Here is a 12,735-nt window from a genome sequence, read left to right as displayed (position 1 = left end):
TTTCGCTATTGCTTAAATAGCGCTATCTACTGCGAGGATCGTACATCATATGAAGTTAACATTGTAAGACTAGCGTCTATCAGAATTCCTCCTTCGCTGATTCGGTCTACCTCCAGTTGCATAATTACCACTCTGTGCCTTACAATACAGAGCAAAATGACCATACCTCCCACATTTTGTACATTTCTTTCCTTTTGCTGGACAACTCCTATCAATGGCCAGATGCCCCTCTCTTCCACAATTGTAGCACTTTCTGGGCTTATCATCTCTTTTTCCTTGTCTCATCCTGATTGCATTGACGCTGTCTCCTTCAATTACCACTTGGTTCACAGTTATGTTGGTTGCTTGTCTCCCAGCGGCTTCCCAAGCACGAGCTTTATCTAAGGCTTCTTCCAGTGTAATATTCCTGTGTTCCAACAACTTCCTCTTCAGCTGAAAATCCGTTAACTTCTCAATCAGCTGATCCCTCAAGTTGTCGTTCAAACTCGTTCCGAAATTGCAATGCCTTGCTTGTTTTCTTAGGCGTACCATAAACTAGTCAGCGGTCTCCCCCCTCCTGTAGCGACACCTAACGAAAAACATGGCGCTCGTAAGGAATGTTCTCTTCGAGGCGAAAACAGAAATCCAGCTTGCGAATAGCGACCTTATAAGCGTTATCACCTTCCGCTGGGATAGGACCAGGATCTTGTAAGTCTTCGAATATGTCCTGCATTTCCATACCGGCGAAATGCAAAAGTTGAGACGTCTTCCTTACAAGCCCTTTCCTTCGGCGTAATATTCGAATGCGCCCTTCAATTTACGCCACCTGTCCGCGACTTGCGGAGCCAGTCCGGTTAAATCCAACGGTGGTAAGTGCTTCTCACTCATACTTGGACCATCCTCGTCGCAAATGTAGAATTCCTAGAAGCCACTAAGGTCAATAACTCGAACAGCACAGCGTCACCCTTCGAACTCCCGCTCTTTCTCATATACACGCACACTCTCTTGGTCACCTGACCACTGTGTATAGTCCCGGATGTCTACAGGACACCACATTTGGGCTGTTATGAACAGCTAAGAATATAATATTTAAGCTAACGTTATTATATTTACTTTGCTATATGCATCAGAGTTGTGTTAATTTTCATTATATCCGCCCGCATGTCTTGATGGTCACATGTACAAAGCAGGATGGCGTGATTTTAAGTCGTTCTTCACGATTTTCAAAATATTGTGAGAAATTCCAAATTCATTTTCCCAAACTAAACTTTACAAATCATTGAAAGATAATCAACTCTAGTATAATGGTTCGTAGTCTTACGAAATTCTGAACAAAGGCACATGCTCAAAACTACCGTAGTGTTTCGCCTACCGCTTTACGCAACTCGGGAGAGCCATAAGCTTTTAACCTCTCTTGAATACTGAGATTAATGTAATCTTAAGGAAATCACGGTGTTTAGACTATGACGAGTTGTAAAACAACTTGGAACCATGATAGCTTTTTCTAGCGCAGTTTTTTTTGATACGTAAGTAGAGTGAATCAAGACCTATTTAAAACATGTTCGGTGTCGCCAACTCGATCCCGGGACTAAAAACGGAAACAAATCATTTTTTCAAGGAAAAAAAAACCCACAGCAATTGTATACTTTCTAAAGGCCTCTTGTATGCAAAATAACAGCGAATTTTAGTTTTTTAACTTTGCCAAGCAATGTTCGATTTTTGCACGCATTCGCTCTTATATGCAATGGCACATTTCTCCGAAAGAGTTAAGAACAATTCGGTTTTGCTTGACTATTGAGGCGTGAGTAGTCCAATGGTCTGGACTGGACTCTGGGTCGGTTTGCCCGGGTTAAAGTCCTGGCTGGGGCATGAGGTTGTGTCCTTAAACAAGAGGCTTCACTCACACGGCTGCGTCTTCTTGGATAAGACGCGAGACCGTAGGTCCCGTCTCCTGCGCGGTTAGGGGTAGGAGACGTAAATTTCCCATGCACGAGATAATTATGCACTGGATGTCCTCCCCGGGGTGGGATGAGCGGGAAAGTGAGATCGCTACATGGACTGAAGCGGCCGCCAGAGGCGCCTGATAAAAATGCTGACGTCCGATCTCAACCTTACGATACTGTTAAGCGCGACTGAATATATCTACATAGAAGTCTGCGCTGTATAAATGTAAAATGAAATGTAAATGAAAAGAAGCGCATATCAACTTTCCAGACAGTCTGAGATTATCAAACTCAGTTCAGTTTGATGCTCAGCATGTTCCACAGTTGTTGGGGATTTGAATGGTCTTTTGCTTTAGTGCTCATCATATCCTTCTGCATCTATTTATCTATTTAGATGGCTGTACTTTGATTTGTCGCTATTGGTTCGTTGTTACACTCATTCGAAAGTTCTGATATACGATTCGATATTGCGTCACGTCTCTCAGCTGGAAAAACGCTCCAGGTCTTGTACAGCCACTAGCGTGACTAGGCTCGACTGCTCATATTTCAGTGACTAACGTTTTGAAAAAAATCATTTAGATTGTACGTATGCCCTTGGCATGCAGAGTGGAAAAATCCCCAATCACTCGGTATATTCAACTTCGTATTGGAATAACTACACCAAAGCCAGCCGAGGCAGGCTGAACCTTACAAGGCAATCGGCCTACAGCGGAGGTTGGGTCGCTCGTACCGATGCTGCCCATCAATTTTTGCAAATCCATCTCGGCTCAGAAGGGTACAACGTGGTGACAGGTATAGCGACACAAGGGAGAGAAGATGCCGATCAGTGGGTTACAAAATACTATTTACAATACAAGGGTTTGGAATGGTACAATTATACGGAACAAGGGGGAAAGACATTTAAGGTGAGCACGCCATAAGCTTGCTTCAAAACTAGGGGTATCATCCTGTATGTGAGCTGCAACTCTTTAATCCGGCAAAAGTATGTAAAAGCTTTTAATAGAAGTTATATTATTTGGGTCTTGAATGGGGTATAAAGAAACCAATTAGGGCTTTGTCCCGTTAGATTGAATAAGTTATTGGGAAATCCTCCGTAAAGGTTTTTATTCTTACTTTGTATATGTTGCAAGTTGGATTTTAATTCTGGTAAAGTTCCTAATGATAAGACTAATATACTGCAGGGCTTTTTTTTCAGCGATGAACTGTAAAGTTTTGTGATGTTTCATTTAAGGGTTACCGTCTTTACCATTATTTTTGTCATTAATATTATCATCATTATTATCACTAGTGCTAGCACTAGTAGTAGTATTGGTTGTAGCAGAAGCAGAAGCAATAAGTAGTATTAGTAGTAGTAGTAGCAGTAGCAGCAGCAGCAATAGTAGTAGTAGTACAAGTAGTATATATAGTAGAAGTAGTAGTAGTAGTATACATATAATAGGTTTCATTCAATATCATCAATTCTGGCAATACAAGTATTGAAAAACGACTGATTTACAAGCATACTAAATAATAGTAGATGCAAACATGTATTAAACTGCGACATATACATATATTTAGCAAATGATAAACACCACAGGGTACACTATTGAGTTATGGATGCACGCGGGAGGTTGCTAAGCCCGAAAGAAGCGTAATAGTCGTCCGAGGGAGTGGCCGAGAGCGACTCTAGCCTCTTGAGTGCTTATCAAACCTCTCAAGTGTATCCATAACTCAACAGTGTACGCTGTGGTGTTTACCATTTGTTTTATAACATAACATTGATACATTGTAGCTAAAGAGTTCCCTTTTATTTAACAAATCTTACGCGATCAGAAAAAACATGCGCGCGCGGAAAAATAGTCTTTGCATTTGCTCACGTCAGCAGCGTACACCCATCGGAAAATGGGAGACGCTAAATTGAACAATCAGAGCGCGCGCTTTACTTTGGTTATGTTATAAATATATATATATATATAACTACAAGCATACTATATATATATATATATATATATATATATATATAAGCATACTATATATATACTATATATATATATAATATATATACTATATATATATATAAGCATACTATATATATATATATATATATATATATATATATAATTATACCTCAAGATTTAGGTTACTTGAACTTTTACTGCAACTCTGAGTTTCATGCCTCTTACGAAGCAATCGTCAGGCAACTGCCAGAAATAACGGTTACAATCCACCAAAATTTAAAAGACGAAACAATGTGTACATGCGCGCGCAACATACTGCACGCGCTATCGTAACGTTAGGTTCTTTAACAGGAATTTCCTGACATGTCTGCAACCTGATGTCAGCTCATTTCTTTTGTTTAAACTTGCCATCTGCGGTTTACAAATGATAAAATATTTTTCCCACAAACACAAATTGCATCTTTTAGCTACATTGGAATACGAACTAGCTTGTTTCACCTTACGCCACTTAATATTAAACTTAGTGTCCTTATCTTTAAGACTCCATATATATTTGCTAAGTTCAGTAGCATGCCTGTAACGTTCGTTTCGGAATGAACACAAGTGGTTCCTGTAACGCATTTTAAAAGCGGTGTCACAGAGACCAATGTACGTTTCCTTTGCGGTTTCTGTGGTAAAAATCAGACCTGAAAAAAACATTTCACTATTGCTCAAATAGTGCTTTACTGCGAAGGATCGTGCACATATACGTTTCATAACCGCAGTTCATACATATGTTTCATATGTTTGTTGTTGTTTGATCTATCATCTACGGGTTTATGTCGAATTAATTTGATGGCCTGCTCCCAGTTGGCTTGTTAGCTCAATTGGTAGAGCGCTGCACTAGTATCGCAGAGGTCAGTGGTTCGAATCCCGTACAGGCCTGAAATGTTTTTTTTCAGGTCTGATTTTCACTATTGCTCAAATAGTGCTTTACTGCGAAGGATCGTGCACATATACGTTTCATAACCGCAGTTCATACATATGTTTCATATGTTTGTTGTTGTTTGATCTATCATCTACGGGCTTATGTCGAATTAATTTGATGGCCTGCTCCCAGTTGGCTTGTTAGCTCAATTGGTAGAGCGCTGCACTAGTATCGCAGAGGTCAGTGGTTCGAATCCCGTACAGGCCTGAAATGTTTTTTTTCAGGTCTGATTTTCACTATTGCTCAAATAGTGCTTTACTGCGAAGGATCGTGCACATATACGTACCTCTGAAGTCTTGAACTATTTCGTTATAATCATCAATGCTCCTCTAAGAACTGAACGCTCTTCGAAATACAATCAAATCAAGCCAAAGAATTTTTAACTCTCCTCCAACAAAGTAGAACGCTGTGAAGAAGAATATCCCAGTGAAGGACTTCGGGTATTCGACCAAGAACATCCCACTGGCAAGTAAAAGCTCGTTTCCACAAAACCTGATCGAAAAAATCGAATCGCTTATACATGGGATGCATTGGAAGGCCTTCTTCTTCTTTCTAAGAAACCATGAAGATAGCGGTCATGATAACATCAACAAAGAGACATATGGATTCAAATCAAAGCACCCACCACCACAGGTAAGTGAACTCAGTCAATTCGAAGACTCCATGCTAGAAATGGTTCAACGTATTGAATTTAGCACTAATTACACTCAGAACAAGCTGCAAGAACAACTCAAGAAAGACCTGCAAGAAATCCGACAAGACAAGCATATATTCTTCAAAGCCGATAAAAAAAAAACAACCACTACAAGACTGAACTCAATGACTACTCGAACCTTGTACGGAAAAACGTGACCAAAGCCAACAAAAAGACGAAGCAAACCATCCCTAACACGAGCAACTTTGCCGACCTAAAAATCGCACAAAGCCTAGCCCTTGACGACCGAATTGAAATATCAGCAAGCAGAGACGCGTTCATTACATTGAAAGATCACAAACCTGATTTCACGAACAACCCATCCTTCAGACTAATTAACCCCTTTAAATCAGAAATTGGCATAATCAGCAAACGCATTTTTGATAATATCAACAAAGAAGTTATCAAAGCAACGAAAGTAAACCTCTGGAAAAGCACATCAAATGTCATCGAATGGTTTCGTTCAATACCTGATAAAGCTCAACATGCGTTTGTAACCTTCGATGTGTGTGAGTTTTATCCATCCATCTCTGAACAACTACTACAGAAAGCACTAAACTATGCATCCCAGTTCACATCCATCAGCCCACAAGACCGCCGTATTATCATACATGCGAAAAAATCACTGCTGCACCAACAGAACACACCATGGGCAAAGAAGAGCACCACCGACATGTTCGACGTGACGATGGGCTCGTATGATGGAGCCGAGACATGCGAACTAATCGGAACCTATATGTTATCCCTGATTGCAGCAAAGTTTAAAGTTCGAGTGGGCCTTTACCGTGACGATGGGCTAGCAGTATGCAGAGCTACAACTATAGAAATTGAAAAAACAAAACAAGAAGTTAGCAAAATTTTCAAGTCTAATGGCGTGAAGATCACCATCGAAGCTAACAAGAAAGCAATCAATTTTTTAGATGTAACCTTCGACCTCGCAAATGAATATCACAACACATTGATGAAACCGAACAACAAACTCCTCTATGTTCACAGTCAAAGTAACCACCCACCTGCACTGCTAAAGAACATCCCGGAAAGTATAAACAAGCGATTTACCAGCAGACCATCCAGCAAAGAACTTTTCGATAACGCAAGCCCTCCTTACCAAAAAGCCCTCTACGAAAGTGGCTACGACTATAAGCTTACATATGATCCACAGCCAGCCCAAAAGCGAAACAAAAATCGCAAAAGAAAAGTTATATGGTATAGTTCACCATGAAACTCCAACGTGAAGACCAACCTGGGAAGAAAGTTCTTCAATATTTATATGTGCACGATCCTTCGCAGTAAAGCACTATTTAGTCAAAGTAACCAGTGAAAAGTGATTACTTTGAAAGTGGCTACTTTGCTTAGGTCAAATAGTACTGCGAAGGATCGTGCACATATACGTTTCATAACCGCAGTTCATATATATGTATTTCATATGTTTGTTGTTTCTTAAATATTGTTGACAGGTTGTTACGTGCACAAATGACCAACCAATGCCTGCTAACAAAGCATATATGAAAATAGACTCCCGAGTACAATATATGGCACGCAACAAATATGTAACAGCAAGCAGTTACCCATTTTAACTATTATTTAATTAGTTTTACATTGTGTACTTTACTTAGGTCAAAGATTAAGTCAAGCAGTTCATAAAGCAGGCGTACAATCCTTTATGCCGTAAAAGTGTTCATCGTCTTGATCAACCTCCAATTCCAACTTCCGCCGACTGAAGACCACAGCACTTGGCTTTCTTGATTTATCGCATTCTTTCCTTGTACACAGACTCTACCGGAAGACTCCATAGTAAAGTCTGTATTCTCTATCTTCTTCCTCTCTCGACTATCGTCTTTTTCATCTCTTTCTCCTCTCCGGATATCGCAAGGTCAAAAGGTCACAGCCTTGTCACATCATAGCTTCCACAAGTTCAGTCAGCAAGCCATGAGGGTTAGCCCTCGGGCAAATCTCTTTTGTACTTCTCACAAGCCAGCTTTTATACATTTACTTCAGTTATCTAGAATGTTCTATTACTATAAATAGCGTATTACAAGTTGTACTATTTTTGGAAACTGCTGAGTCACATGAAAGAAGTTTCTGGAATATTACAGATTATAGATAATTCTAGAAAATTCTGGGATTGCGTGACAGATTCAGTAAAAATAATTCATCCTCGTAACAAGGTGCTTCCTGAAAAACCATCCATTACATAAGATCTTCAATCGCCACAAACTAAGGATAACCTACTGCTGCTGCCTAACGTCAAAACAATCATCGCGTTACACAACAAAAAGCTACTATCAGATTACAACCAGACACAAAATTCACCACAAACACTATACAAAGAATGTAACCGCTGGAAAAAAGACCAATGACCCCTAGAGGGAAAATGCCTCACAACAAACGTATTCTACCAAGCAACAGTCACAACTGAAACGTCAACAGATTCATGCGCGGGACTCGCGACTAACTTTAAAGAACGGTACAGAAACCACACAGCTTCCTTCCGACACCAAAACAAGAGACACGAGACTGAATTATCTAAACACATATGGACACTGAAGGACAATAACGAAACTTTCAAGCTAGCGTGGAAAATCATCAAACAATGCAAACCGTACAACAACATTACTAAGAAATGTAGTTTATGTCTTTCTGAAAAATTCACGATCATATGTAAAAAGGAACTTTGCAGTTTAAACAAGCGAAATGAGCTAGCAAGTTCATGCCCCCATAGAGACAGATACCTCCTTAAGAACTTCATAATCAAGTAACAATCTCAGAAATTATGCATGCCAGTCACATAACTTATATAGCTAAGTAGCATTGTTTTTATATCTCCAGTAGCAAACGTATTCCAGCTTTTATAGCCAGTACTTGTAAGTTAACGGTCAATCGTTCAAATTACCTGATGAGTGTGGTCATTTTCGACCATACGAAAAAGAGCTGTCGTAATGAAACGATGAACTACCTCTGAGGTCTTGAACCAGTTCGTTATAATTGCATATATGGGGCCCAGAAGGCCGAAACAGTACTGTCTGCAGTTAGTTATATATATATATATATATATTTATATATTTGCAATCAAAGGTATCCTAATAAATTTAAACGAGGTAATGTACACTAATTATTGTCTAAAAGCAAAGATGGAATAAAGCTACGTTTGAAACGCTCGATACGTACTTCCGGGAGTGTAAAATCAGAAGAGTTGCGCAAAGGAATAATGGAGTCATTAGCATCACAGCGCCTAGTGGGAAGGAGGGGCATGAGACGGGGATTAGCAAGACTAGTTAACTAAGAAAAACTTTTAGAGCACAAGGACTCACGACGCAGAAGAAGACTTGGTAAATTCAGAGCCTCTAAGGCTGACGCATAGGAGTAGTGAGAAAGGATAACCTTAAGGACTCTTTTCTGAATAGACTCCAATCTATCACTAAGACTTTAAGGAAGGGAGAAGTGCCAGGAAATACTCCCATATTAAAGAAGAGGTCTAATGAGAGTGACATAAACAGTAACAAGATCGATTGCACTCACATTTGAATATCTGAGAATACGGAGGATATAGAGTCGCGTGGCAGCTTTAGGCATAATGGAGTCTATATGTGCATTCCGCATTCCAATAGTAGTAGTAATAATAGTAGTAGTAGTAGTAGTAGTAGTAGTAGTAGTAGTAGTGGTAACAGTAGCACTGGTAACAGTAGCGGCAGTAAGTCTAGTAGTAGCAATAACAGCAGCATTAAAAGTAGCAGTTACTACAACTATCAATGCTGCTGTTATTGTAGTAGTTATATTCAGGGTGGTAGTAGTGGTGGTAGCAGTAGCGGTAGCAGTAGCGGCAACAGTAGTGGTTGCAGTAGTGGTAGTAGCAGTGATGTTTGCAGCAATAGGACTAGTAGTGGTAGAAGTAGCTGTGGCAGTAGTGGCATTAGAAGTTGTAGTAGTTGTGGTATTGGGAATAGAAGTAGAATAAGTATTGCCGTCTAGTTCAAAATTAATTTGCATAGTGTTTCCGTTCTCAAAACCTTTTTTCGCAGTTTTCAAAGATGCACAGAGGCCTTAAGTCGCACTCTCAGTAGTTCTTAGAAATCCTCCTTCAAAAAAATTTCCCTAATATGCAACGCATCGTTCTTTTGAAACTAAGGTTTTTACCATAAAATATTTCAAGGCAATTTTTAAAGCTTCCTTGTGTTAATAAAATTTTTATTTTTCATTATATATTATATCTTGCCAATTGTAGGAATTCCAAGGGAATACAGACCGTAATGGTATTGTCAGACACCAACTGAACCCTATCATCAAAGCAAACAGCTTTCGCTTTGTAGTGCTGGAATGGCACTCCTCTATAGCAATGAGAGTGGAGTTATACGGTTGTCGAGGTAATGTGAAACTCTCTCCATTCATTAAAGATCCTAGCTTTTTGCTTTGGTCAAGGAGGTTTGTGGGCGATGAACCACCCCTTGAGGCTTCAAAATATATTCGCTCCGACGAAGGGCTAAAGCTCGAAACTTCAGCTTTTATAATCGTAACGGTGGCCAACTTACCATTTCAACTTCGTTGATATATTTATATTATCTCGTTACCCCCATCGAAGCAGCCCCAAACAGTTTCTTTAGAAACTGTCAGCCTTTCTTAAAAATATAGCCGAAAACAGAAATGTCGTTTTAGGTCAAACCTAAAAGACGAAATCTTTGGAGGAAAGACACTTAAGAATGTGAAACAGTTAAGTCATTTCCGTCATGTATTATCAATAGCTTCTGCGAAGCATGATAGAGGATTAACAGAAATGACTCAGAGTATGAATCAGGGACAACCCACTGTTCCCTTACTAAAGTATATATTTTCCTTGCTTGTCGTTAAACTGTCGAAAAAAAGTTGTCATCCCAACGACCCAGTGAGTACAAAATAGAACCAAGCCTACCTCACTTAACACGGAAAGTAGGAGCGGCCGATTCAGTATTGGTTCCAGTTTTGCATCTAATTGTTGAGAGGGGTGTCGCAATTTTCTTATACCAGTCAACGAGCCAAACAAATCAGAGCCAGCGATGTAACATCGGGATACTTTTGAGTGGAAAATCGTACCAGCATTGAGTTCAAAACATTTTTGTTTCCTTTCAGATTTTTGTTTGGTTAAAAGGTGCTTAAATGGCGGTACCTGCATCAGTGACTGGAAAAATGACAACTTCAAGTGTGTTTGTACCTCAGGGTACACTGACAACCTCTGTGGTACTCCTTTTACCCCGGGTAACTGATATCGATTAAACTTACTTCCGTCCAAAGAAAAATAGAAGTTAGCTGCTAGAGACTGAACGACTCATTGACTCACTGACTGATTATTTGACATGCTGACCAACCCAATACGAATCGAATGACCCACCAACTGACTTACTGACTAACTGACCCACGGACTCACTGACTAACTGAACCCGACTGACTGACTAAGGGACGGACTTACTGGCTGATGCGTTAGGCAGAAAGACAGAAAAGTCCACTGCCTATGTGACAGACTAACTGGCAGACTGACCAGCTGGCTGAAAGTAAGAATCATTCACGTGAGTTTAGTACTTTGCTCTCCTGTCTTAACCGTTGTTAATATTTCAACATTTGTAATGCATTTGACATAGAATTGTAAACTATTGGCGATGCTATTTTTCATAATTTTTCATGGCTAACCACTGACGGATGTTATCCATGGTGCACAGATCCCTGTTTGATCAATCCATGCCTGAACGGTGGCACCTGCATTAAAGATGGTATTGACTCCTACCTCTGCACATGTCCGCCGATGTACACTGGTCTTCTGTGTGCCATTTTACAAGGTAAGGGTCCAAGATTTAAGGGTACAATGGAGTAGACGATGAATTTTCTTTCTAGAAAATTATAAAAAAAACCAGGAAAGATTTATTACTCGACGTTTCGGGGTCATCGTGACTCCATTATCAAGAGACTAGTTTAAAAACATGCAAATAAGGAAAGGTACAAGAATAGCATAAACATTGTACATTGTACATTGAATAGCATAAGCATTGTACCTTTCCTTATTTGCATGTTTTTAAACTAGTCTCTTGATAATGGAGTCACGATGACCCCGAAACGTCGAGTAATAAATCTTTCCTGGTTTTTTCTATGCCTTTGCTTTAGCAAATCCCTGCTGATCAAGTGTTAGAAAATTATAATGCCCATGTACAATCCTTAAGTTTCTTTTCGGTTCTACCGTTTCTTGAGTTGCCAGACCAGATACTTATAGAGTTGTCGTTAATGTAACAATCCCTCATCTCATTTCTTTTTGATATCCCATTGCTCTTAAGCTAAATTGTTGGTGATTCCATAAAATAGCCATGTTTTGGGAAGGGAGTGGGTATATGTAACCTTCCCTGACTCCGTCAAATGATAAATAAAACTGCCAAAATAGCAACACAATCGAGAGGACAAGAGAAAACTAAACATGTAGACCTCATGACAACGTTGCAAATTTGCGACTTATTGTAAAGCTCCCAATTGCTTTAATTATATGCGAGGAAGATTTAAAACTGTTCTTCTTTTGTGCTCGTAAATTATTCAGACTTCTGTTCCTCAAGTCCCTGTCAGAATGATGGAAACTGCACCAATACGCCAGATGGCTTCAAGTGCACATGTCGTATGTGGTACACCGGGAATGACTGTAGCACAAAACGTAATATAATTTATGTTCAACTAATGCATAGCCACTGTATTACATTATGAACGAAGGGTCGGGTAAACGGACAAACGCACAGTGAAAAAAGCAGACAGACGGACTGGCAGATGGAAAGAAGTACTTACTAACAGAATGACCGCCAAACAGACCAACATATTAGGATTGGTAGCCTGTGTGGGATTAGCCCTTAATCCTCTTACCCATCAACCGCGCTCGACTTATAAATATCCTGATGTGATTATGCAACAGTTCAGTTGACCTCAAGCCTTGCTCTTGTAAGCTCCTCTTCCCATTAAATGTATAGCCTTAAATATATACTTGGCCTCCACTCTTCCTTTTGCCTCCGATAATCGCACAGCCTGGCAGACAGAGTGACCAACTGACAAAATGACGGACTGACAGACGGACAGTCGGACATACTGAAGAAATACTGGCAAACTAAAGAGAGAATTTTGTTAAAAAATGTCACTCGACATTTGACATCACATCTAATACATTTCTGTAGAAAGTTTTGATTTCGTATCAAATTTAATATTCGAGTAATTGTTCCTTTCTAC

At 39.7% G+C, this 12,735-nt stretch overlaps 1 protein-coding gene across 2 annotated transcripts in view; it reads left to right on the top strand.

Annotated features, from left to right (window-relative positions):
- The window catches only part of LOC111338862 (uncharacterized), a 42,541-nt gene that overhangs the window by 10,355 nt on the left and 19,451 nt on the right, over nt 1-12,735 (top strand). For both annotated transcript variants that reach the window (XM_088759807.1, XM_088759806.1), the window contains exons 6-10: nt 2,502-2,827; nt 9,743-9,881; nt 10,621-10,746; nt 11,205-11,321; nt 12,065-12,175. In XM_088759807.1, coding sequence (XP_088615933.1) covers nt 2,502-2,827; nt 9,743-9,881; nt 10,621-10,746; nt 11,205-11,321; nt 12,065-12,175 — 819 coding nt within the window. The remainder of the gene's footprint in view (nt 1-2,501; nt 2,828-9,742; nt 9,882-10,620; nt 10,747-11,204; nt 11,322-12,064; nt 12,176-12,735) is intronic.

The sequence above is a fragment of the Stylophora pistillata genome, chromosome 5 (genome assembly GCF_964205215.1).
Source record: "Stylophora pistillata chromosome 5, jaStyPist1.2, whole genome shotgun sequence".
NCBI classification, from domain to species: domain Eukaryota; kingdom Metazoa; phylum Cnidaria; class Anthozoa; order Scleractinia; family Pocilloporidae; genus Stylophora; species Stylophora pistillata.
The sequence above is the reverse complement of the archived record's forward strand: the minus strand, read 5'-3'. Positions and strand labels throughout refer to the sequence as shown.